Genomic DNA, 26,877 nt, shown 5'->3' with positions numbered 1-26,877 from the left:
ATCAAGTCCTGTGGCGATGGGTGAGCGACGAAGCAGCAGGTGTGGATACACTGGGAGTTGTAGCCGCGGACCTGCACATAGGCTCAGGCATAATGGTCGTTCCTCACTGACTGAAGCAGCAGTGGAGCTCGGCATCTTCTTGAGCGACTGAGCAGCCCTATTCAGGATTGCACTGCTCACCTCCGTAGAATGAGGAGGGGCTAGAAAAGGTGCCCTAAACATTGCCTGCTTCACCTTACCCTGGCCAGCATACCGCGGCAGGCGGGGATCCCATAAAAGCGATCGAACAAAAACAAAAACAAAACTTAGAGTGACACCGGTCACTATTGGCACATGGAATGTGCGCACGTTACTGGACAACATCACGGCAGACAGACCAGAGAGAAGAACAGCACTTGTCGCTAGAGAGCTCGCACGCTACAACACTGACATTGCAGCCCTTAGCGAAACTCGCCTTGCTAATGAAGGACAGCTATCCAAGTCAGGCGGTGGCTATACATTCTTCTGGAGTGGCCGTAGGAGTGATGAGCGTTGCGAATCTGGAGTTGGCTTCGCCACCAAGAATCATCTTGTTCGGAAACTTGCCAGTTCCCCCAAGGGTATGAATGACCAGCTTCAAAAAGGAAAACAAGCTACTTTGATCAGCGCATATGCTCCTACAATGACCAACCCAGAGCACGTGAAGGATAAATTCTACGAAGAACTAGATACTCTGCTATCGTCAGTGCACTGCACAGACAAGCTGATTCTGCTTGGCGATTTTAACACAAGAGTCAGATGCGATGCCGCAGCCTGGGAAGGGGTCATCGGGAAAAATGGCGTGGGAAAGTGTAACAGCAATGGCCTGTTACTGCTGAAAACTTGTGCAGCACATGACCTTCTGATCAGCAATACGGTCTTCCGCCTTCCTACCCGTAACAGGACTTCATGGATGCATCCCCGTTCCAAGCACTGGCATTTGATCGATTAGGTCATCATCAGGAGAAGGGACAGACAAGATGTCAGGGTTACAAAAGCTATGTGTGGCGCTGACTGTTGGACAGATCATAGGGTCATAGTATCCAAAATGAAGCTCCATATCATGCCGAAGAGACGACCACAAGGCTGTAAGGCTCTCAAAAGGATCAACGTGTCGAAGCTGAAGAACAGCCGCATCACTGAAAATCTAGCGGAAGACCTAGAGAATGAGCTTGCTGATCTTCGTATTGAGGATGATGCTGAGAAAGACTGGGAGCGATTCCGCAACACTGTCCATACAGCTGCATCAAAGGTATTGGGGCCCTCCACATGCAGGCGGCAAGACTGGTTTGACGAAAAAGATGCAGAAATCCAGGCCTTACTTGCTGAGAAGCACCGCCTGCATCGTGCATATCAAACGATCCATCCTCGGCGGCAAAGAAGACCGCCTTTATCAACGTTTGCAGAACAGTACAGAACCGATTGCGCAAAATGCGGGACTTGTGGTTGAGCGCCAAAGCAGATGAAATACAGGCATATGCGGACAGGAACGACTTTAAGCAGTTTTATGAAGCCCTTAACACACTCTATGGTCCACAGTCTTCTGGGAGCTTTCCCCTCCTGAACTCTGATGGTACTGTGCTCCTTACAGAGAAGACGCAGATTCTCCAGAGATGGGCTGAACACTTTGAAGCAATTCTCAATCGCCCCTCAGTCATCAATGATGAGGCCATTGGCAAGATGCCCCAGGTTGCAGTCAATGACTCCATGGATGCTTCACCAGAAGAGGACGAAGTGAAGAAAGCTATCAATCAGCTGTCAAGTGGCAAAGCCCCAGGGTCAGATGCCATACCAGCAGAGGTGTACAAAGTCGGTGGACCCGTGCTGCTACGGAAACTCACTGAGCTGTTTCAGTCCTTCTGGGGGCAGGGAACCATTCCACAGGAATTTAGAGACGCATCCATCTTGCACCTCTATAAGAGGAAGGGCAATCGCCAGGTATGCGACAATCACTGTGGAATCTCGCTGCTTTCTACAGCGGGAAAAGTTCTTGCACGGGTTCTGTTGAACCGATTGATCACTCACCTGGAGAAGGGCTTACTGCCAGAATCACAGTGTGGCTTCCGCAAGGGTCGTGGGACTATTGACATGATCTTCGCTGTGCGTCAGCTACAGGAGAAATGTCAAGAGCAGAATCGTGAACTCTACACAACTTTTGTGGACCTCACGAAAGCATTTGACTCTGTCAGTCGCCAGGGCCTGTGGAGGATCATGTCGAAATTTGGCTGTCCAGACAGATTTATACGAATGGTACGTCAATTTCATCACGGTATGATGGCTCGTGTCCTGGATGACCGTGAAACATCTGAGGCCTTCCCAGTCACCAATGGCGTCAAGCAAGGGTGTGTTTTAGCACCCGCTTTGTTCAGCATGATATTCTCTGACACTCTGACTGATGCCTTTCAACACTGCACTGAAGGAGTAGGCCTGAAGTATAGAACTGATGGGAAATTATTCAGTCCGAGGTGACTGCATGCCATCACCAAAGTGAAGGGAACTGTATGTCGAGACTTTGCCGATGATTGTGCTCTGAATGCTAGTACTGAGCCAGAAATGCAAGCCAGTATGGACAAGTTTTCAACTGCATGCAATAACTTGGTCTCACCATTAACATCAAGAAGACTGAGGTCATGCACCAGCCAGCTCCCCACGCTCCGTACTCAGAACCGTCCATCACTGTAAATGGACAGAGACTTCAGACAGTGGACCACTTCACGTACCTGGGCAGTACTCTTTCCCGAGCAGTGTCAATCGATGATGAAGTAAACTGCAGAATTGCTAAAGCCAGCTCTGCATTTGGCCGATTGCGCTTCAATGTTTGGGAATGTCGAGGGATCAGCCTATCAACGAAGCTGAAGGTCTACCGAGCAGTGGTGTACTGCTGTACGACTGCGAGACGTGAACTGTCTATCGCAGTCATGCACGAAGGCTCAATCACTTCCACATTTCCTGTCTGCGAAAGCTTCTAAAAATCAGATTGCAGGACAAAGTGCCCGATACTGATGTCCTTATTAGAGCCAGTCTGCCGTCAGTTCACACATTGCTGATGACAGCCCAGACCAGGTGGGCCGGACATGTTGTGAGAATGTCAGATGAACGCATTCCTAAACAGCTCTTCTACGGAGAACTCACTCAGGGAAAGCGCTCCCATGGAGGACAAAAGAAGCGATTCAAGGACACGCTGAAGACCTCTTTGAAGTCCTTCGAGATCAACACCGCCACATGGGAAATCTTCGCACTGAACTGTTCAGCATGGCACAGCCTCATTCACACAGGCAGTAATACCTCTGAGGCGAGGCGTATTGCTGAGGCTGAAAAAAAGCGTGAGCTGCGCAAGTCCAGAGCTGCTCGTACATCATCGACAGTGCCATTATATGTTTGCCTGACGTGTGACAGGACGTTCCACGCCTGAATCGGACTGATCAGTCATCTTCGGATGCGCAAAGCCCGGTCATCAAAAGAATGAGTTGTTGAGGTCTTCATCGATAACAATGGACGAACATCAAGGTATTCAAAGGAAGCCATGATCTTGGCTGGGGTTCTAAGAACTACCGTAATGCTAATTCTACTAATATTAATAATATCTGGATAGCTCAGGGGGGAGGGATAGCTCAGTGGGGGGAGGGATAGCTCAGTGGTTTGAGCATTGGCCTGCTAAACCTAGGGTTGTGAGTTCAATCCTTGAGGGGGCCACTTAGGGATCTGGGGCAAAATCAGTACTTGGTCCTGCTAGTGAAGGCAGGGGGCTGGACTCAATGACCTATCAAGGTCCCTTCCAGTTCTAGGAGATGGGATATCTCCATTTATTATTATTATTATTATTATTATTTTTAGACACTCAGTGAACAAGAAGAAAGGGAATTTGTGGAAAGGTTCTTGAAAATTAATAGTAGTGCCCAATGCATGACTAAGAAAAAAAATCATGCCAGGATGGCATTTCCCCCCACCCTTATCACTGGGCCAAGACAAATACTTGGAAGAACTATACTATCACTGAACACATTTGTACCAGTTGCCAGATTTTTCCTAGCTCTAACAGGTGTAGTGATATTGAAACTTTGTCATGGAAGTAATGGTATATAGAATGACTGCTTGATTTCAACATTTTAGCTGCCAGTCTCAAGAAACTACAGAATAGAAATTTACTACTACACACTATTTCAATGCTGGTATTAAGTATTTGGAGAAAGTATAAAGCATAGAGGTTTTTTGCTTTAATGGTTCATAAGAAATCAGCTGTTAAATTCAACTCAAAATTGAAATGAAACACCCCCCCACACAAACTCAAATACCTTAAGTTTTGGGCACAAGTAGCTCTTGAATTGCTAGGTCTAGAAATAAAAGTTTTATGGTGTGCCAAAGTTGGATTTCAAAGCATTCCAACAGTATATGATATTTGATTCTAGCCCTGGTAGTTCACAATAAATCAGATTGTAAAATTGCTACTAGTCCATCAACCTAGCAGTGCTATTTCTGCTCTAGCTCAGGGTGATCATAGCTAATCTCAGACCTCGGACGACTGCAATGATAATATGTTAATTAATACACAGTGGCTATAGACTTCCAATACATATCTTAATAAAATGTATTGGGATTTTAGCTACAATCTTGTCCTAACTCAAAACGCTTTCATTCCAAATAATACACAAATAAAGTAATATTGTTTACCTGGTCTTGGCACAGGCTGTGCTGCTGGGGTTTGAGTTTTCCGGGCAGAAGCACCTTCCTTTAAAAAAAAAAAAAAAAAAAAAAAAAAAATAAAAATTAAAAAAAATTTCTCTTATTCAGCTTCCCTTTTAGTTAAATATAAAACAGCTTTTTAATGATGATTAGGACATAACATATTCTAACAACTAAATATGCAGAAAACTTTGATCAGAAAACTCTTCACAACCACTGTTTTGGACTTAAAAAGTCTGAAAATTAAAAAAAAAAAAAACCCCTTTTTTCTGCATGTTAACGGTCTATCCACCACAATTAGTATATACCAGTCAACATTTTATCATAAGGCGAAATTGCTGATTTACAGGATTAACGTTTTCACCTTTTAATAAGTAAATACAAATATCTAGCTCTTAAATAGTGGTCTTTACCAGTAAATTTCAGAGCACTTTATAAGGGAGGTCAGTGTCATTAGATATGGCAACTGAGGCAGAGAGGTGAAGTGACTTGACCAAGGTTTCACAGTAGACTAGTAGCAGAGCCAGGAATATAACCCAGGTCGCCTGAGTCCCAGTGCAGTGCACTGCTCTACCCACTAGGAAACAGTGCTTCCCTTTTTACATATGATCACTTGGACAAGATATAATATGAGAAAAAGTGGATAACTGTACACATCAGAAACCGAAACTAGTATTATTCTCTGAATCTACTCATGAGATGCTCCGGGCTGGAATGTTATGGCCAGGATTTTGAAAGGCATTTCTGTTCTGAAAAGTCCGTATATAAAAACTGTACCTTCTTGCTCAGTAGATCTGAGCATGTGTCTTCCATGTCTTATCTGTTTACTTTAACATACAAAAACAAATCTATACCACCACTCTTTACTCCTGTTCGCTCTGCAGCGCCAACACATTAGCCAAGAGTGAGCCAATTATAATTGGTTCTGAATCAACATTACAGTTGTTTCAAATGGAAGGACAAATTCTGTTCTCATTTATTCCTGTGAAACGATATTGGATATAAAATCCTTAGATAATGCACAAATGCAAAAAGGACTAGCTTAAGTTTACAGGTCTGACTGAATAATCACTTTTTGATCTGTAAACTGAGCATACACTTGATCTGGAAATCATTGAGACATTACAAACACTGAACCCCAAAATACCATTGTTATGAAGTGCTCCGCAACCCTAAATGGGGAACGATTTTCAAAAGAGCTACATGAAAGGGAGGTCATCACCTGCTTCCCACATGGGTATGTAAACAAGTAACACTGTGATCTGTAACTAAGAAAATTCGTCAGTAGGACACTGAAGACCAGGAGCTACTAGATCAATGACACTTTTAAAGTCACACAACGTTAAGATTTAGACCCTCTAAATCTTAACGTTTCTCCAATATAAGTTAAAACTCAATCTTGATCTATAAAACTATGTGATATGAACATAAGGATGCATCAGTTGTCAACTTACTAAAAGGCTCAAATTCAGTCAGACATCTCGCCACTGAACTTCAAAAGAAAATGCCTGATTAATTACATACAGGTAGGACTCAGCTTAGTATACAGTCAGCTTCTTCAACTTCTAAAGCAGCTACTCTGCTGCTGACCTTGACGCAAGGATTTAACTTCCTCCTTAGAAGAAAAGGATTAATGCTGAATTTCTCTGTGCAGTTTTTGGTTGGTTAAAATACCGTGGTCTATGCTGGCTGCTACATTAACTTTAAAAATAATTTTTGCAAGACATGCTGCATCTCTGCTCTGGACAAGCTATTTTTTGCCACTGTCCCTTCAGAGTAACTATTCAACTGCAAAGAAATTGGTAAAAGTCAAAGCAATTGCACTCTAAGGGCAAAGCAGCAAGCCAAGATGGCAAGAGCAAAGGATGGCTACCTTAGAGAGATCCCTTGCTACTAAAGAACAGCTGGAATGTGAGACTCAACACCTTTATTTTTTTTTTCCCTGAGAAAGTGAGAATAAGATTTCCGCAGTCCATCTTTACAGGAAAGTCAATGTCATGGTCTGCATGAAGACAATGTTGCCACAAAGGGGTTTTAGTTGTATATTTTGAAGAATACTCTTAATGTTGCCTCCCATAAACTTAATGTACAAAAAATCCCAAATTAGTAAATTTCCTGAAAGGCATGGATTGGGGTGCAGGGAGAATCAGAGCAAGCGCCCACAGATAAAGACAAAAGCTCACAAACATAGAAAAAGCCATAGCAATTCAGTTTTAAACAGAGTTTTAGATCATACCCTAGCACTATTCTTTCTCAGACTCTATTGCAACACTTTTGTATAGAAGTCCATACTGTTTGATTTTCAGAGAGTAAAGTCAGTTGTATTTATAGCACATAGCCCTTCCTTAAATTGTTACCTTGTTTCCCTCATCATATTAATATAATAAATTAATTTAATTATTAATTGAAAAACTTTTTAAAATACCAGCTAACCAACCTTAAAAAGTCATCTTATTGTGCATAATAACATACAGCTCTTAAGACCCACCTGCTAAAAAGTGGCAATAGAAGTACTGGAAGGTGGGAGAGGAAAGAGTACAGGAATGCAGACGCGACATGCCAAGTCAAAGACAAGTCTGCAACCCTCCAGACACATTCTAGCATGAGAGCTGAGTGCAGAGTTTCAGCATTTTGTGACTAAGTTTTTGAGGAAAATCACTAGACTTCCACTCACAGGACTGGGTAAGGCATGCTACATTCTTTGTCCCTGCAACATGCTGAACAACTTGAGTACTTCCAGCCAAATATACAGGGAAAAAAGCAACAACTAAGTGTAGTAAACTCTGAAGCCTAACTAACATTGCCAACTATGTTCACTGCTAGTCATTTTAGCAGAAGCTTCCAGCTAATGGCAAAGGAAGGCAAGGGAGTTAGACTCCCAATTCCCATTCAGTGAGATTTGATTACCTAACTTCCTTTGGCTGGGGTTTTCAAGGGACAATACATGTTTATGCATTGTGGTTGGATATTAGAGTCAGAGAGAGGTGGGAGACAACATCTGAGGGGAGAAATGTCTCTCCCCTGTGTAGCTACATCAGTAGAGCAGTTAAGTGAAAAAAGCCCAACAAAACCTGGAAAGCAGCATCCTATACTGAAGTGGATTTGGAATGTATGACAAGAGGCACAGTTAGCTCTCATCTGACTATATGTTAGTCACTCAATAGCAGAAAGATAAGAAATTATTTCCTAGAGTATAAAGCCCATTTTATACCATGCAATAACATTCACTAATCTTCCACATTTTAAAGGACCACCATTTAAGCTGCATGGGGAAAATTATGAAACCTGGACAAACTCTATACAATAAAGGACCTGTAAGAAAGCAGTACATTCTTGAAATCTTGGATAATACAGGACAGGCAAAAAGGAAGTCACCTATTCGTTAAACAATCACTCTTCTAGTATTAGCACTGTTTAAGGAGGCAATGAAGCATTGCTAACCACACAGCTCCATTCTCTGACATCCCAATTTCACAACGTGTTCTAAGAGCCCTGAGCAAATCCCCACTACACCAACATTATGTTATAGTTGTCATACTTCTAGCTAGGTAAGACAGGACGGAACTCTTCAATAAAACCGCTCCTTAAATCAGTCATAGGAGTCACTAGAGACACAGGGAACACTCCATCCCAAAGCCTGACAGCAGTAACAGCACCTGCCAGCTATACAGGGTGGAGGATGGAGATTAGGAATCTAACAGTCAGGCTTGCAAGGCAGTGCTGAGAACTAGCACAAGGCCAGCTCCTAAAAATCCCTCTCCAAGCTACCCAGGATAAATCACTTGTACTTAATGTTAAAACCATATGGCACATTTCCAAAGGATACAGCTAATTCATATTTACTGTAGAACATTATGCACCTTCTTCAAAGGCTAAAAAAGAATTTTTATGATAAATTGTTGTTTTGAACAGCATGCTGTCTCATAGCATCTGTTTTCAGATGGGTAGCACACAGAAATTGGCACTAAGAAGAATTGTACTTCTGATTATCTTAGTTTTGTGGTCTTGCCATTATGAATTATAATGGCAAACTTTTGTTCTGTAAAACATATTTTGTAGTTTATATGTATGTGTGGTTTCTTTCTTCCATAGGCTATACATATAATGCCAGAATAACATGTATACAAAACTACCCTGAGGATATTATTAATTTCAAGGGGCACATGTTTTTCCCTGAATTTTCATCTTTATTGTAGAACAAACCAATGATCGATGATTCACACCTGAAGTCAAAGGAAAAATATAAATACCACCAAATAACTAGAGAATGGAAGCATTTAAGACCGTGAAGTGACAAGATATCTGATTAGTTGTGCTGTAGCAAATAATTTCAACAATTATATTTAAATGAATGGATAATATACAAACGTGACCAGCATCTGGGAGGGGGAAAATATTTGGACCCTTCAGAGAAATGAAGAATAAAGAATTAGGGTCAAAGTAAGGATTGTAATGAAGGAGAGAAGTGAAGTACAAAGAGGAGTTCAACCAAGATTCAAAAAGCCATACTCCTATAAAAGACATCTTACTTTGAAATTGCTTTATTCCACCTCTTTTCCCTTTAAGATTACTGATGGTTTAATCTTTCTGACCCTCACATTAAAAACTGTGCAGACCATGTAGAAGGAGAAGCAATTATTAATAACTATTTAAAGAGTACGAGATTTCAACACTACTTGTTTAAAATTTCCTGCAATGAGACAAATATATCACACCTACTGAACGAATGACACTCATTGTCTCATAAAAGTTTCTGAATAACATGGAACTTTTTTGCTCAAAGGATGACATATCTAATTCTTATGCATAAACTGTGTTAGACTGGTAAGGAGTAGATTATGAATATTTATAAACAAATTCAGTAGTTGTCACAAAACCCTGTAATTTCAAAAACACAAATCTTCCTTAGACAGACTTCTTACACAATATTTTAATCACGACCAAGTTAGTTTAGTTTTCCTAATTTACCTTGCAAAGTTGTATTTCGCTAACTCATGACTTACACACTTAACATTAGGGTCTTAATCAGCTTTCATTATCTGTTTTTCTGCTCCCACGTAACTACCATTTCGCTTTTAGGTATGAGTATCAGCCTAATTTATTATTACATATTCAGTATATTCACAATATAACGGCATCCAATGTATGTGTTTTCAGTAAAGAGTCATTCATTCCATTTCAATACTCCTTGCTCCTACAGTATCAGACTCAACAACTCAAAATATGCATCAAGAGAACTTTAATCTTAAAGCATATTTCTCAAACTTCAACTACATAACAGAGCCTATGGTGAATGAACAATGGGTACTGTTGTATAAATTTAGATGGAATAAATGGGCCAAAGATGTTAACATAACCCAGTCAACGTCCAACATTAAACAGTGTTAAAGAAGGTTCAGTGTTTGGTATACAGAGACCTCAGACTGCTTAGAACCATGGCAAACACACCACTGAAATCCTTTTAAACTTTTATTAAAGGTACAGAAAAGAGGGAGAAACAGTTAAGCCATTTGAAGTATTAAGTAAGGCTTTCATTTTAACATTTCTTTTTCCCTTTAGCTGGAGAGAGTTTTAGAAGGAAAAAAAACCCTTGTTTTTTAGTGGTTTCAAAGATGGCAACAACTGTCCTTTTTGGGAAAGGAGAAGTAGTTAGTTGAGATGAACTGGAGCTGTTGCTGCTAAAATCTGAAACTATTTCATGCCAGGAGGTGTATGGGATTCAGCTGGAGCTGGTAGAGATGGCAGTATTATCTGGGTCCCTCTTTCTGGGCCAGTCAGGTCAGGACATCTCTTAGGATTAGGACCGAAAAGGAGCAGGGGCCTCAGGTAGCAGCCATGATGGTGACGTTTGCTTCAGTAGCCTCCATCTGTTTTTCTACACACACACACACACCCCCACCACCCCCGGTCTCTTTCTTTAAGGACACACAAAGGGAGTGATGAGTAGAATAGCCCATCCACTCATTATTCCCTCAACCAATTAGGCCTAATATCCAACTCACCAGTTTTGGTTCATTAATTTCCAGTCCCCTATCTTCTGCTTTTACCAAGCCTGATTACAACAGAGTTCTTGAATTATATCAATACGGTCTTTTTATTTGGACTAATTCAGTCTGTCTGGTTCTCTTGCATCTGTTTATAACATGCATTATTGAAAGTAACTTGACCTATTTTCCATCATCTTTTGTTATTATAAATTGTTGTATTATTTATAAACCTTTACATACTTTTTACAATTGAGCTCACAAAGTAAATTTATTGGCCCAATTATCACAACAGTACTCTAGACCTGTACCACTGGCATAAATACAAAATACAATAATACATCTAAAAATCTAACTCTTTGCACATAATTGAAGAAACCAAAAAATGATTTCTGATATTCTTACCTGTCCTTGAAATTAAGTTTTTGTTATGTTCTACTCAACTCTTGCTTTTTCAGATATTTTTCTATTTTGGCTTTAAAACTTCCTAAACCACAACCAGCCTCTCATCACTCATAATGTGGTACATGTCATTTTCACAGTAAGACTATGGAACTAGATGTTAGCTAGTGAGTGAAACTTTCAAAATTTGCATACATTATATCGCTGCTCATAGGGTTTCCATATGAAAATCCAAAATCTGACTGTACTGTTTTCTACCTTTTGAAGAAAACAGATTTAGCAGCAAGGGACAGAGACATAAGTCTAGCTAGGCATAAAGCTACTGTTTCTATCTTTAAAAGCCATCGAACCTATAAACTGTGCATGAAACCTGTACACACAACTACACCTTCCTGTCAATGTAACTCTATCTTGTCTTCCTCTGCTAGTTACACTGACTTGCTGCATCTTATTTTAATAGAGCTTGCAAGTTCTTTAGGATGGTCTCTTACTATGCATTTGTATAGCACTCAGCACAACGTGGCCCCAATCTGACTTACTTTAATACTAGTCAATATACTGAGTAGCTAGAAAATTTGAAAAATAATCATATTTGGGGAATAGTTTGCACTACATCACAACTTATCATTAAGGCTGTGAGTTTGTCACGGAAGTCACATATTTTGTGACTTTCTGAGACCTCCGTGACTTCTGCAACGGCCAGCATGGCTGGCCCGGGGGCAGATTCGGGCCACCGCACCCCTTCCCCCAGCAGCAGCAGGAGTTTGGGTGTGGGAGGGGGCTTAGGGCTGGGGCGCTGAAGGGCGTGAGGGCTTGGGGCGGTGCTTACCTCCGGGGGCTCCCTGGAAGTGGCGACATGGTAAGCCAGGAGACTCTGCCCACTGCCTCCGCCTGCAGACACTGCCCCTGCAGTTCCCATTGGCTGTGGTTCCTGGCACCTCTGCCTAGGGGCTGCAGGGACATGACGGCTGCTTCCAGAAGCCATACTGAGCTGGGTAGGGAGCCTGCCAGTCCCCCCCACTAATCGCCCCCCCAACCAGAGCACCCGCCAGCCCCCAGGCCACCGCCGCCCCCCTCATCCCTAGAGCACCCATGGTGCCCCTGGGCTGCCCCCTGCCCCAAAGCACCCAAGTTTTAGTCAGGGGTACAAGTCATAGTACAAGTCATGGACAGGTCACAGGCAGTGAATTTTTGTTTACTGCCCGTGACCTGTCCATGGCTTTTACTAAAAATATCTGTGATTAAAACGTAACCTTACTTATCATCCTCACAAAAGCAACAGGGAGTTTCCCAGCTGTCACAGATTTAACCAACTCTAGTCATATTAACTAAGGCTATTATTTTTATAAAGTATACTAGTTTTTCCTCATATTCCTTAACCTAAAGTTGTCATAAGTGAATTAAATATTTTGTGATACATTATTCTTGCTTTTTTTGTTGACTTAATTTGCAAAATTCAGTAACTGTCAATGGATTTCCCTGTCTTTAGTCAGGTCCCACTGTACATTTAAATACTGCCTATTTCTAAAGTCTGAAGGAGCATTAACATTCATAGTTTGAATTATATCAATTGACCGATGAATTGACAAAGTAATTTTCTTTAATTCTGGTATTGCCATAATATAAATCATTACTACAATTTGGGGAAATACCCCTAAGATTATAAGACAGGTATATACTGTGTTGTACAACCTTTTCCCAAGAAGCATGTGTTATTTTTCCTTGGAGGAATCTTTTGTGCATACCAGTTAGCTTACATTCTAATGTAGTGCAACTTGGGTGGGGGCTGGTTATTTAAAAAGAGGTTGCTTATTGCTACTATTTAAGACATAAATTATAGCAGTGAGTGAAGCTTTCAAAATTTGTATGCCTTATATAACTGCTCATCCGGTACCGAAATGGTTTCTATATAAAAACCCACAAATTGATTGCACTGTTTTTTGACCTTTTGAAGAAAACAGTTTTAGCAGCAAGGGACAGAATTGACAATTTGATGCCATCTTGTGGCTTTCCAAATTGTGGGAGTTTAATTCTCATTCTGGTCCTTTTAACATTTTTGCCCTTTATCACATTTAAAAATAAACTTGTGCTAGAGTTTTACTCAGAAACATTAACATTTAAATACATCCATACTACTGAAATATGACGTAAGTGCAGGTAAAGAGAATAACATAGCAACAGAAAATAATAATTTGCACGGTCCACCTTCAGCCTGGACATATACAATGTAAAACAGCTTTCCATATTACTGCCACTATAGCTAGCCTAATAATTCAACATTTCATCATTAAGTTTTTCTACTTATTAAAAGTTTTGGCATTTCAATCATGGGGAAGAATGAAACACTTCATCTGACAGTGAACTTGTAAACTCCATAAATATTGAGAAACATTTACCTATTCAATTTCAGGGAGAACCATGTATAAATATCTGATTTGCAACTACTACAGTATTATGATGGGAAAGCTGTACAAAGATGTGTGGTAGCAATGCCCAGAAAAACTAGAGAACCAAACAAATCAAATCTAGAATTATTGTTGAATGAGCTTCTGTTCTTTGAGAAAGTGAGGGTTTACAGTCTATATCAAGTATACATTTTTGTAGAAATTACATTTTATGTGCTTTAAATTACTACAAAAGAGACACGCAATAAAAGGTGTAAAGACAAAAACTGCAAAGACTTAGAGGTGGTAAACATGTGGCCTGCTTGAGACATCCACCCATCCCACAATGATGATTCAGATTCTGTGAAATGCAAGATGTCAATTAAAAAAGTTTTTTTGCCCTTATATCTGTGTGTGTGTGTTGGGGGGGGGGGGGACCCTTCTAAGTATGAATCAAGCACAAACAAATAACTCAAATGTAAACTGCCCCCATTCATCTCAGTGGTATGTTTTCTGTTAAGTCACATGATTCTATCAACCACACAATTTTTAAATATTTTGGGCATGAAACTTATATGGCTTGTCTGCACAGTTCTGTGCATACAAATTGCACGTGCATACAAAGGGCTGAAATAAATTCAAGTCTGAAAATGCCTACCATTTAGCTGCACTTTAACAGTAAAAGAGCTGTATGCGGCCTGAGAGTTGCAGTTTGGCCACCCCTGCGATAGTAGCTTAATTGATACACTATTTAAGGGCCATATCTACCACTGACCACTGGGAAAACTGAGGTGAATTGAGTATAACAGGTAGCCTATTTTATAGACCTGGCCCCTGACCATAATTCAGAATTAATTTGACACAATTTGTCTACAATATGAAGCAAAACTCTGCTATGGCCCCTTCATTCCTCCCCCCCAAGAATCACAATAAGGATCTTCATGCAAGCCTATTAATAATCAACTAGTCAGGAATAAGGCAAAAATAATATGGGTCACAAAAGCTTAGAAAATATACTATATTAAGAATACAATTACAGTGGAGTCGCATCTTACGCAAGGGTTAGGTTCTAAAGTCAGCGCGTAAGACGAAAATCACATATAGTCAAAATTACCCTTGAAAATCCCTTAAATCGCCCATAAAGTACGTGCTGGGCTCTGGGGGGGGCGGTATCTGAGCCAGGGGGACAACGTAGCTGGACTCTGGGTGGGGGAGGGAGGTTGGGTGTGTTGGCTGGGGGGGGGCATATCTGGGCTCTGCGGGGGAGGGGTTGTGGGTGTCTGACCCCCCCGGCTGGGCTCAGAGAAACAGGAATTGGGTTGTCATAGGGTTTCTTTAACACTGTACTCCTGGGGAAATTTTTGTGTGTGTCTGTATTGTTACAGACATACTTGCTGACAGGTATTCTGAAATAAATTACCCAAATAATTGAAACTGGTATGATTATGTAGTGTTATTTTGATAAATAACATTTGCAGAATTTTAAAATATTGTGTGCATAATTTTTTGGTGCAGAATTTTTAGGCACAGAATGTCCCCAGGAGTAATATGTGTAGGAAGCCTATTTAATCCTTCTACCCACCCCTCCAAATAAAAAAAAGGAAAGGTCAGAGTAATTAGTGGACAGATCCTCCCCTCTCATGAGTTGTTTTCTATCTAATGATTTCAACTCAGACTGTTGCCAACCTTCAGGCACGTAAGGAAGATTGGTAATAGAGTCAAAGTAAAAACTTAATATAAATATACATATTTATTTTACTTTGGATAAAAATTCTTTTATCCAGTTCATAGAGTCATTCAGCGTCCTGTTCTCCTCTGTCAAGCAAAGACTTGTCCACAATATCCTAACTTCCATTTCTTTAAAATCAAGCAAGTTTCTCATTCTCTTGATTAGTCAATAGAAGATGCACACGTAGATATCACTAAACAATTTATATATATTTCTTCCTGTTCAGATTATTAATTTGAAGAAAGATTTCAAGACTATTACCTGGCAGTAGACAAGGCGTTTGACAGAATTTCAAGTAATTAGAGAGACAAAGGTTTGTTTAATCTTTGTTAAAAGGCAGGTGAGTGGCAACACAATGCTCTGCTCAGCATAGCACACTGAAAGTTTATTTATATATTCTAAGTAGAATTAATGTGATGTATGAATTGAATAAAGTTTTCAACTGGGATGTGCATAATGAAATCATTGCAATCTTCTGGATAGCAGTGGGTAATATTAAAACTCCATGTTTGTGCATGGATTTGTGGTTCGAAAATCACCTGTGACTATGGCAGGGACTGAACAGAAATGTATATAACTGATGCAGAAGCCGCATAGGCAGGCTAATATAAAAAAAATTAAGACATCTGTTTAACTAGACATCTCTAACGTGGATTAAAAGAAGTTACAAAATAAATACCAAGGAGTCATGTAGCACCTTAAAGACTAACAGATTTATTTGGGCATAAGCTTTCGTGGGTAAAAAACCTCACTTCTTCAGATGCATGGAGTGAAAATTACAGATGCAGGCATTATATAAGACACATGACGAGAAGGGAGTTACCTCACAAGTGGAGAACCAGTGTTGACAGGGCCAATTCAGTCAGGGTGGATGTAGTCCACTCCCAATAATAAACGAGGAGGTTTTAATTCCAGGAGAGGCAAAGCTGCTTTTGTAATGAGCCAGCCACTCCCAATCCCTATTCAAGCCCAAATTAATGGTGTTAAATTTGCAAATGAATTTTAGTTCTGCTGTTTCTCTTTGAAGTCTGTTTTTGAATTTTTTTTGTTCAAGAATAGTTACTTTTAAATCTGTTATAGAATGTCCGGGGAGACTGAAGTGTTCACCTACTGGCTTTTGTATGTTACCATTCCTGATGTCTGATTGTGTCCATTTATTCTTTTACGTAGGGACTGTCCGGTTTGGCCAATGTACATGGCAGAGGGGCATTGCTGGCACATGATGGCATATATAACATTAATAAACGTGCAGGTGAATGAGCCCTTGATGGTGTGGCTGGGTCCTCTGATGGTGTGGCTAGAGTAGATATGGGGACAGAGTAGGCAACGAGGTTTGCTACAGGGATTGGTTCCTGGGTTGGTGTTTCTGTGGTGTGGTGTATAGTTGCTGGTGAGTATTTGCTTCAGGTTGGGGGGTTGTCTGTAAGCGAGGACTGGCCTGCCTCCCAAGGTCTGTGAGAGTGAGGGATCATTTTCCAGGATAGGTTGTAGATTGTTGATAATGTGCTGGAGAGGTTTTAGCTGGGGGCTGTACATGATGGCCAGTGGTGTTCTGTTATTTTCCATGTTGGGCCTGTCCTGTAGTAGGACCTATTAGTCTTTAAGGTGTCACCGGACTCCTTGTTGTTTTTGTGGATACAGACTAACACGGCTACCTCCTGATACTTGACAAAATAAATACCACACATTTCCTTTTTTACTCGATTTTAAGAAAGGGAAAGCTCCATCTTAATTAGAAAGGATATGTATATGGATTTAAATACCTTTTATTCAAGTTTTAAAACAAGTGTCAGACTGATATTTCTCATGACAAGACATAAATTATCCTTTGGTTTGGGGTATTTTACTGGACTTCTGGTACCGCCACACTGCAGGATCTTAATTTTAAAAATATGGCTCAGATGGTTTCCTAGTAAGTAACACAACAAAGAAGTGGGAACATTCACATTATATAGACAAATACACAGTATTGCAATTTGATTGCAAATGCTATTTAAAACTTGTATTCAAGGGAAGAGCATTCGTATGTTCAAAAGAATATAATTACAGTGATGGGCAACTTCACACTAGTATGCAATGAATTAGTGCAGGAAGAGGCACAACAAGATTTACTCCAAAAAGGTGCATTTGTACTGTACTGTAAAGACCTGTGAAATATTAGCAATTCTGTGTGTGCCTGAGCATATCTATAAGCATAGCAGATGCTTTAACTGGTGGAGATGGACCTTTAGTATGTGATTTTAAATTTAAAAAAAAGGAAAATGCTATTATGTTATTTTTGAAAGAGGTTATTGAATTAAGTTTAAATAGCTTTGGAGTCCATTGTATGATAAATGCAAATTTCATGTATTATTGTGGAATTGTACGTAATTTTTAGTGTGACCAGATGTCCCGATTTTATAGGGAGTGTCCCGATATTCGAGGCTTTTTCTTATATAGCCGCCTAATTACCCCCTACCTCCTGTCCCAACTTTTCACACTTTCTATCTGGTCACCCTGGTAACTTTTCTAGGGGGGAGATGTGTCCAGTGTAAACCTTAGAAAGGGCTATGAGCTTCAAAGGACTATTTTAGACAACGTGGCAGACAAGAAGGAACACTGGGCACAAACTAAGTTAAACAGGTTTCCTAGGAAATACCTGGGGTGGAGAGGAATGTGAATTCCGCCCCTCGACCCAAACTTTGATGCTACACTGTAAGGAGAGAACCATTGCCTGGCTGATTACCAGTTTACAGTCTCTGACAACCAAACATCCAGGTTGTATAAATGGGGGGCTAATCTATGAGTGTTCTTGTTCTGAACAAAAGCTGTGATGAACTTGTAACCAAAGAAACCCCATATGTGGAGTTTAAAGAACTGATAACTACCAGAGCTCCTACTGGAATTGGGGTCGGGGGAAGCACTGGTAAGCTCATTAACATGCATGTAGATTCTTTTATTGTTTTTAATGTTCTCTATAATGCTTTCACCTTAGGAATAAATGTACTTGTTTAGAAAGGTCTGTACAGTAGTTGCTAACTGTAGGCAATTACACTGTTTATAGCCTTTAAGCAGAAAGCAAAGCATAGACGCAGGCCTGTTGAGGCAGTCTGGCTTGCTGGGAAACTCACAGTGTAGGGAGAGTACAGTGCAACCTGGAAAAGCCCCAGTCAGGAGGGAAAGAGACACAAGTCTCACCCCAAGAGAAGTGAGGGCAGAGGAGCCAGGATCCTTGAATGGGTGCTGGACCATAGAGGGGAAGTACAGACTCAGTTGTCCTGAACATTAACAGGGTTATTTTAAAAAGTCTCAGTGCTGGGAAAAGAGCAAAGGCTCCCTTTTCCAGTTTCTCCTTAGTGATTCAAAAATGTACTTCCAATACTGTGGTATGCCAAATAATTAAAATTCTGAGACACAATAAGATATATAAAACCCTCATTTTTCTCCGTTTACTTTCTGAATAAATTATCTACCACAATACTTTTTAAAAATAATTTTATATCCTGTCTTCTCTTCCATTCACTGGAAAAAATTCATTTAACTTTATTTATCTACACCTTATTAGTTTGAGCAACCCTAGATTACAATGATTTTATCCTTGTGGTGACAGAAGAACACAACTTCATGGGTGGTCATGGTCACAGAGTTGGAGCCAGTTTTCCAAGTAATCACCTTGGAAGGCTCCGAATATCAGAACCAAGTATTGGTTGGCTTGGAAGGCTCCTCAAGGAATCTGTATTCCTTGAGGAGCCAATGCACAGAGCAGAACACTGGGATGAGGTGCTCTCAGCCTGTGTTGCTGAGTAGAATATTACCCTATGGTTTTCGAATGGTTTGTTTTCCAGCCTCACATACTGGAAAGCTGCTACATTCTGATCAAACATTAGCTTTTTCAGGCTCAGAAGCTTTATCCATAGATATAATGAATTTCAATAAATCCTAGAAGTGTTTGTATCATTGTGGTCAAATCAGAATAGAATGAGCTATGGGAGAGTCTTCTGGCCAGCCATACATGGAAATAGATGTTTTTAAACAGCCAGAGACCAAGAGTAGTGAGGACTCCTGAAGAATTCCAAGACTGAAGATTCTCTTGATAATTGGGGAGCAGACACTCAGTGAAGAGTAATATTCTAGACATGGTGAGTACTTTAAAAGGCTTCCCTCATCAGGAACCGTGATCACCCTCATATCTTGGATCAGTTGTAAAGAGCTATTGGGGACAGGATGCCATTACTGCTTGAGGATAAATAAGTATAGAGCTGGCTGTCATCCACGTAATGCTTGGCAGTTGCCGTTTATGCTACCGCAGGATATCGTCCAATGGTTTCACACAGATCAGAGGTTCTAAAACTTTAGCGTGGGCTACACCTTAAGAGAGAGAGTTATGGAGAATGTCTCCTCCCATTACCAGTCACATCACACATCCCATTTCCAATTCCTTAGCATTCATGTGGAAATTACAGCAATTGCTTATCTGTAAAAGTAATACTTGGAAGAAGTAATGTGCTTTTATCTGACTTTCTGGGCAATTTGGAAACCAGCACCATGTGACCCATCAAGTCTCTCACAGCACCAATAAGTAGCCTATAGGTATCCAGCAGACCAGAAACCAGTTTGAGAACTACTGATAAAGATAATGAACAAGATGTCAGGGGTGGGAATGACAGATTTGTGGGATTTCACACATGAAAGCCACAGAGACTGATGAATAGTTCTATACCACAAGTTTCTATGTCTGGTCTCAGATGTACTAGAGTCACCTCAAAGCATTTCTACTCTGATATGACAACTATTTTCTTTCAGGTAGTCTCTGGGCCTACACACAGAGCCAGTCACACACTGGAACTTGTTCAGGCTATATGTGGACAGGGGCATGGCAAAAACTATTATGCCCTGTTTATTATGTGATTCTTACTCTAGCCAAGGATAAGTGAGAACTCTCCATCTTCAAACAAATGTTGTACCACTGTGGTCTGCCCCTGGAAGCTTACGGACCCATCTTAAATTCTAACCCATATGCAAAGAAAACGCCACAAAGTCAAGCAAGGAATGAAAAAAACTGGAAACACATTTCAACCACTGACTGCTAATATTACTGTGGAACCAGGTGCCCACCCCCTTCCATTACACCACAGATCTCCTTGGTCTTTTGATAGCCTATATCAAAAGCAGCAGAAAGGAAGAAAATCTGTTCACTACCACTGATGCTCATGAGTGGACCAAGTTAGAATATGACATAAGGAATTGTTACGGAGAAACACAAGACATTGTATTTATTTCTCTGCCACAATGGCAGCAAAGTCATGCCTCAGACACAGTAGGGAACAATTTTAAAATTGTATTCCCCTATGGTTTTCAAATGCTTTGTTTTTCAGCCGCACATACAGTCAGTACCAGAAAGTTAACAAAATTCCAGGCACTGTATATGTATAAATATGCAAAAATAACTACCCCTCTAGACAAAGCTCTTAGTCTCAAATGAAAGTAATAGCTGTTATGGGGAAAATAAGTTAACTGATAAATTGATACAGACTAACACGGCTGCTACTCTGAAACCTGATAAATTGCTGTTAGAGCAGTTTTTTCCCCCCCTGCACTCCCTTAATATGTAACATTTCAACACTCCTTGACAACAAATTAATAGTTTATTCAAAGTAACAGATCTACTCTTGATTGAAAGTTTTAACAATTAAGCACAAAAAATCTAATCCATAATAAAACCCACAGGAAAGTCACTTGTCATTTAGTGAGCAAGTCTCATTAAAAACACCCATGTCAGACAAAGACTGACTGTTCTCAACAGAAACTAAACACACCATAGTTTGCACCTACCTGATACCGGCTTATTTTGTCACAACGGAGGAGGGGAGAGGAGAATCTCTATTTTGAAAACAAACAGATCTGATACTTGGTTGCCATGCTAATGTGTTCCTCTACCCATCCAACTGAAGTATGAACCAGAAAATAGAAAGTCTTTTGTTTGGTTTCAATCAAATGGAAGACAAGAAAAACAAATCCAAGTCTGTCAAGATGAAAAATCAGTCTCAACATTCAATTTTTTATAATCATGTAACTTTGATAGTGTTGCAAACTAAAATGCTACATCTTATCTGTATCGAGCACAACATGATTGCCTATTAACTTGTTAAGAGGTAGGTTAATACTTTGCTACAAAGAATTGGTTAGAAATACATAAATACGAACATTTTCAATGTTATTTCTACGCATGAATCTTCAAGATTGCAGGCCACAATCAAACTGAGATTACAATAAATTTCTGGCCATGTACCTGAGTACTAGACACACATGCAACATACACTTCATTGTTCTAAACTATGAAAGAAGCATATAGTGATTATTATGATTTTAACCACAGAAAATTTAGCAAGAGAAAATAAATATCCTAGTAAGTTATTTAAAGCTACCATGGGCAATGAAATGGGAAAAAATACTGGATGATAGAAAGGCAATTAACAATAACAAAACAATCTCCAATTTGCCTGAAAGTTATATTTTTGTTTATCAGAAATAGAGATGAAGACCGTGTTAGTATCTCAGGGAACATCTAATACTGCAATAAAAAACCCACAGTACTAAGTATTCAGTGCCCAGGTCAACTAACTTGGGCTCATGGAGCTTGGGCTCTGAGCACCGCCCCATCATGGGATTTCAGAGTCCGGCCTTTAGCCCAAGCCTGAATATCTACACTGAAATTTTTGGTCCTGCAGCCTGAGCCCCACAAGCCCCAGTCAGCTAACCAGGGCCAGTCATAGCCATGCTGTGGCTCTTTTACTGCAGCACAGACATACCCTGAGAAAACAGCAAAGGGTCAGGTTTTGCCTGCAGAGGAAAGGCAATTCAACTGATGTCAAACAGAATTGCTCAATAATACAAACATGAAAGCCGATGCAGATATACTATAATGACCAGTAAATAATGCATAAGAAATGCTGTGATAAAATCACTGATTCTACACAGATTAAGATTTAAAAGTTTATGCTAGAGCACTTATTTCTGGATTATAAAAAAATTAAAAATTCAAGTAGCTTTTGACAGAATACTTACTGTTTAAAATTATGAATGCTGAAAAAATTACTCACAATTTAGAGCAACAAGGAGGAAGTCATTCTGAAAAACCACTTGTATGTGGTATAGTCTTGGGAACTTTGTTTCTTTATAGACAATGCAGCAATATTATTAGGACTAGTGCGCTCACTGTACTAATAAAATACCCATTCACTAATTCCCCATTTACAATTAGATTGTGTGGCCTATCCCCAAATAGTTTATCCATTAAGTGTGTGCCATATTGATTTTGAATCATTCCAGTTTATTAATCGAAGTGTTGTGTGGTACCAAGTCAAACATCTTACAGAAGTTTAGCGTATATTACATCAACACGATTACCTTTATCAACCAAACTTGTAATCTTGTAAAAAAAAAGTTAGACAATTTATTTTTCATAAATCCGTGTTGACTGGCATTAATAATAGAGAATTACTAAAGAATTAAATAAGGGTTATATTGGTCATTTCATTATTTTATCTGGGACTGAAGTCAGGCTGATAGCACTATAAATTACCCATGTCATGCTGTTTACTCTTTTTAAATGATGCCAAAATATTAGCTTTCTTCCAGTTCTCTGGAACTTCCCCAGTGTTCTAAGACTTACTGAAAACCCAGCAAGATCCCCAGCCAGCTCTTTTAAAATTCTTGGATGCAAGTAAGCTGGACTTGCAGATTTAAAAGCATCTAGCCTTAGTAGCTGCTGATTAGCATTCTCCTGAGTTACTCTTCAAGTGGAAGGTGTTTCATCATGATAATATGCTATGACTACATCTAGCTTTTCCCCAAATATTTATTTCTGCCTTTTCTGCATTATTACTGACAGTTCTACCACTTCCACCTAGTAATGGACCAATACCATTGTCGGGATTCTTTTTGTTCCCAATATACTTAAACTCCTCATTGTTCCTAACTCCACTGCCCAAGACTTCTCCTTGTTTGCTTTCACTTCCCCTTATCAATTTTCTACAGTTCCTAGCTTTTGATTTATATTAATTTCTATCAACTTTCCCTTTCTTCCATTTGTTTATATACACACACACAGGGTTATCCTATTTAAATTACATACACAGAGACACATAGGTAGATTTTTATGGCTGCTTGCACTTTCTGTCTAAGTCTAGTTGGTTTCTGACCAGTGTGGCCTTCTCTCTAGATTGTAGCTTTTTGGGCATCTAGTAAAATGTTTTAAAGCAGTTCTCAATTGTCATTCATAATTCATGAATTTACTGCATATGTAAAACATGAGAAAGTAAGAGACTGCATATGTAAAACATGCCCATGACTATCACTGCAAGCATAATGTTTGCATTTCTTGACTAGTGTAACCTTTTCCATCTTAACACTGTAATAAAATTTTTGCACTCAGTATGTGCAGAGCTATCATTAGTTGTGTAATACTATAGCAAAAGTGCTCTATAACATACATACATTTAACAATCTCAATTGTTGGATTAAAATGCTAATGTTTTCATTTGTTTTATTTACACATGCATTTTTATTAAAATTCAGATTGTTAAAATTCTTGGTTTGTATTCTGAATACATACATTGTTCTAGTTCATGACATGACACTTAGATACAAGGGTATCAAAGCTCAATTTTATAAGGATTTATCCAAGTACTATAATTAAGTTACTAGGCTATTAACAGGCTATAAATATGTGAAAGGATTTTGGCCACATAAAACCACATGAGAAGAGTGTTTCCACTGAGTCCTCTGCCATTTTCAGCTTTCTTTGGTATTGCTTCTAGCTCCCCATTATTCGGCTCTCCTCTGCAGTGAAGTGTGAAGAAGGTTAAATTAAGAACTTCCAAAAGCAGTGAGAAGATGACATGCTACTTTTATTATTCATGCCATGTATGAGTCACATGTTAGATGGCTTTCCCCTAAGCTTTCATGCAACTGTATCAGGGGGTCTAGTTATAGCACAGATGTCCTTTGAAATAGTTAGAGCACAGCTGCATTTTGTAGCGCAGTCTTTGTAAGTGAAGGTCAACAGTAAGTGGCTACAAAGAGCCACAGTAATACGTCAGCAGACCCCATCAGCTCCCCTTCTCTCCCCCCCAAACCCCGGCCCCAGTGCCTCCCATTCACCGGCCCTGCTGATCAGCGCCTCCCCCTCCCTCCTGATAAGCTGTTTCTTGGCTGCAGGAAGCTCTGGGGGGAGGTGGGAGGAGTGAGGGCACGGCAGGCTCAGGGGAGGGTGCGGAGTGGGGGCACGGCCTGTGGCAGAGCCAGGGGTGGAGCAGTGAGCACCCCCCGGCATATTAGAAAGTTGGCGCCTGTAGCTTCAGCCCTGGAGTCAGTGCCTATGCAAGGAGCCGCATATTAACTTCTGAAGAGCCGCATGTGGCTCCGGAACCACAGGCTGGCCAGCGCTGGGATAGAGGGTTTGAATATGCTCCATTTTAAAAACAGTTTTAGTAATTCTGTATCTTATTTACAAAAGAGGTTTTACAACTTTACCGTCACTGAACTGCTGAAGATATTGTTGACGGGCCTGGAGTTATCTGGCAAGAAATATCTGTTAGTGCTCCTAGAATTTTAGCAGAATTCCAGTTGTCCCTAACACCCCTCTGGATTTTACAATAAACCTGAATGAAATAGCAGAATCTCTCCTTTAGAATTTCACTCCTAGGACACAAGTCCTGATAACTTTGAGCAGTTAGATGGTGGCTACTAAGAAGTGAAAGAAAGAGTTTGGAGGCAGGCGGGCAATAATATTTACCCAAAGAGTAACATTTAGAGTGCCAAAATGGATTTTATTGAGAACAACCAACATGTGGCTTCCTGGAGCTTTGTGCACAAATTGATTGTGTAAAGCTCTCATAAAAACTATCAGATGCTCCAGGGACTTGTCCACTGTCATCCTTACTTCACTTTGTTTTGATATACTTTTGTTTATAAAAAAAAAAAAAAAAAAAAAAAAGTCAGCATTCTCTTTTAACCATGTTCCTTAGTAAGGGACAGCAAATTAGAGCTATATGCAGCTAGAAAACCTAGTAATATCCTCTACACAAAAAATAAAATAAAAAATACACATTTGTTTATTCCTCTGCTCTTGCAAAAATACAGGTTTTGGTTAATTTAAAAATAAGAATGCAGGACCCAACGTCATAATACTTTTATTCCTTATTCCTAAACTTTCAAGATTAAGGATTATATATACGTACATAGATGGCCATAAAACAGAACAACTAATAATCTGGTTTATGGTTCTGAATTAAAAAGTCTAAAATATACTTTACCATCAATCAAAAGGAAAGATACATTTACTACAGAGATGAAGTCTAGCTTGAAGATAAGACCACTAAAGATGAAGATGAAGTTTTATTTGCTGAATAGTGTCAATGCACTGAGATCTGATGGGTCTACACAGTTACTAAAAATGTTTGGGGGGCAGTGGATTGGAGGGGGGGGAACCATATTTTTAATTTGGTTGCAAGATATGAATATTTCTCTGAGTAAATGTATGAAACCAAAATCATTATGACACCCATGTAAGGAAGACTGGTTGATATTTGGAGAAGCTAGACACATGTTTGTGAATATTGTTTTAAGTACTAGATAACTCCCCATGACAAAGCTGCTCTATGCAGAGTAGGTTACATTTATCTGATATTGTGGAGTAGATAACGCTCAGAGGACGGTAAATGTGATTTACTTGTTTTGAACACAGGCACAACTATAATCAATTATCTCTTAAGACTCTAAAAGAATGTATTTGATTGGGTCAAGAGATGTTATTTATTTCAAACCCTAACCAAAACATTTAAGTCATGGTTTAAAATCATGTATAAAATAAGCTTCTAATTGTCTCATTTATCCCTTTAAAACTTAGATGGACACGGCAGACATCTGCTGCTTCTTCTTTGCGTATGCGCAACGTGCCTCAGGTGGCACATGACTAGGATTCATCACCAAATTTGGTCCGCTGGTTGGATCATTAGCTTCCCCAGCTTGGTCTGGGTACTGATGGGGAGTGTGGCGAGTATGCTGAAGACTGCAAGTAACAGAAAGGTATGGGATGATGATAGCATACCATACCAACACAGATATCTGCTGGGTGGGCCCAATTATAAGGAGAGTGAAATGGCAAGAAATTTGCCCTTTTCCCATAGCAAAAGTATCCTTTAAAGATTTAGGGATATATAACCTCAAAAATTAGGAGATTATTTTACTCTAATTATATACCCTTTCCTGAAAAAGTAGAAAGACTTATAAGAATGGAAAGTCCTTACTGTCAGCTGGCTAAGCAGAACAGATTTAATAATTATTATTAGTAAGTCATCCTTGCTTCACTCCACTCTCTCAATATCATGATTCTCATTAATTGACTGAGACAGTACTTTAAAAAAGCATACTGATCTAAGAAAAACTTTCATCTTGGAAGGAAACAGTCAGTAATATGGGGCCTCCAAAAAAACCGAGAGGCCTGCCTTTTCCAAAATTAAATTTTACACCTTGCAAAATGCAGTACTGATAGACCGTCTAGTATAAGCCAACAAAGTAACAATGAAAAGTACACTTGGATGCTTAGCTATAAAACCTCCCAAAAGACCAAATTAAAAAAAATAACTTGTGTGTAACCCAACACTCCTTCTGTAGGGTTACCATACGTCCGGATTTTCCC

At 39.7% G+C, this 26,877-nt stretch overlaps 1 protein-coding gene across 1 annotated transcript in view; it reads right to left on the bottom strand.

Moving 5' to 3' along the window:
• Positions 1 to 26,877, bottom strand: part of LOC112109629 (parafibromin) — a 179,762-nt gene that overhangs the window by 41,563 nt on the left and 111,322 nt on the right. The window contains exon 11 of the mRNA XM_026655363.1: positions 4,687 to 4,744. Coding sequence (XP_026511148.1) covers positions 4,687 to 4,744 — 58 coding nt within the window. The remainder of the gene's footprint in view (positions 1 to 4,686; positions 4,745 to 26,877) is intronic.

Source organism: Terrapene carolina, unplaced genomic scaffold, assembly GCF_002925995.2.
Source record: "Terrapene carolina triunguis isolate 2854851 unplaced genomic scaffold, T_m_triunguis-2.0 Scaffold210, whole genome shotgun sequence".
Lineage (NCBI taxonomy): Eukaryota > Metazoa > Chordata > Testudines > Emydidae > Terrapene > Terrapene triunguis.
The sequence above is the reverse complement of the archived record's forward strand: the minus strand, read 5'-3'. Positions and strand labels throughout refer to the sequence as shown.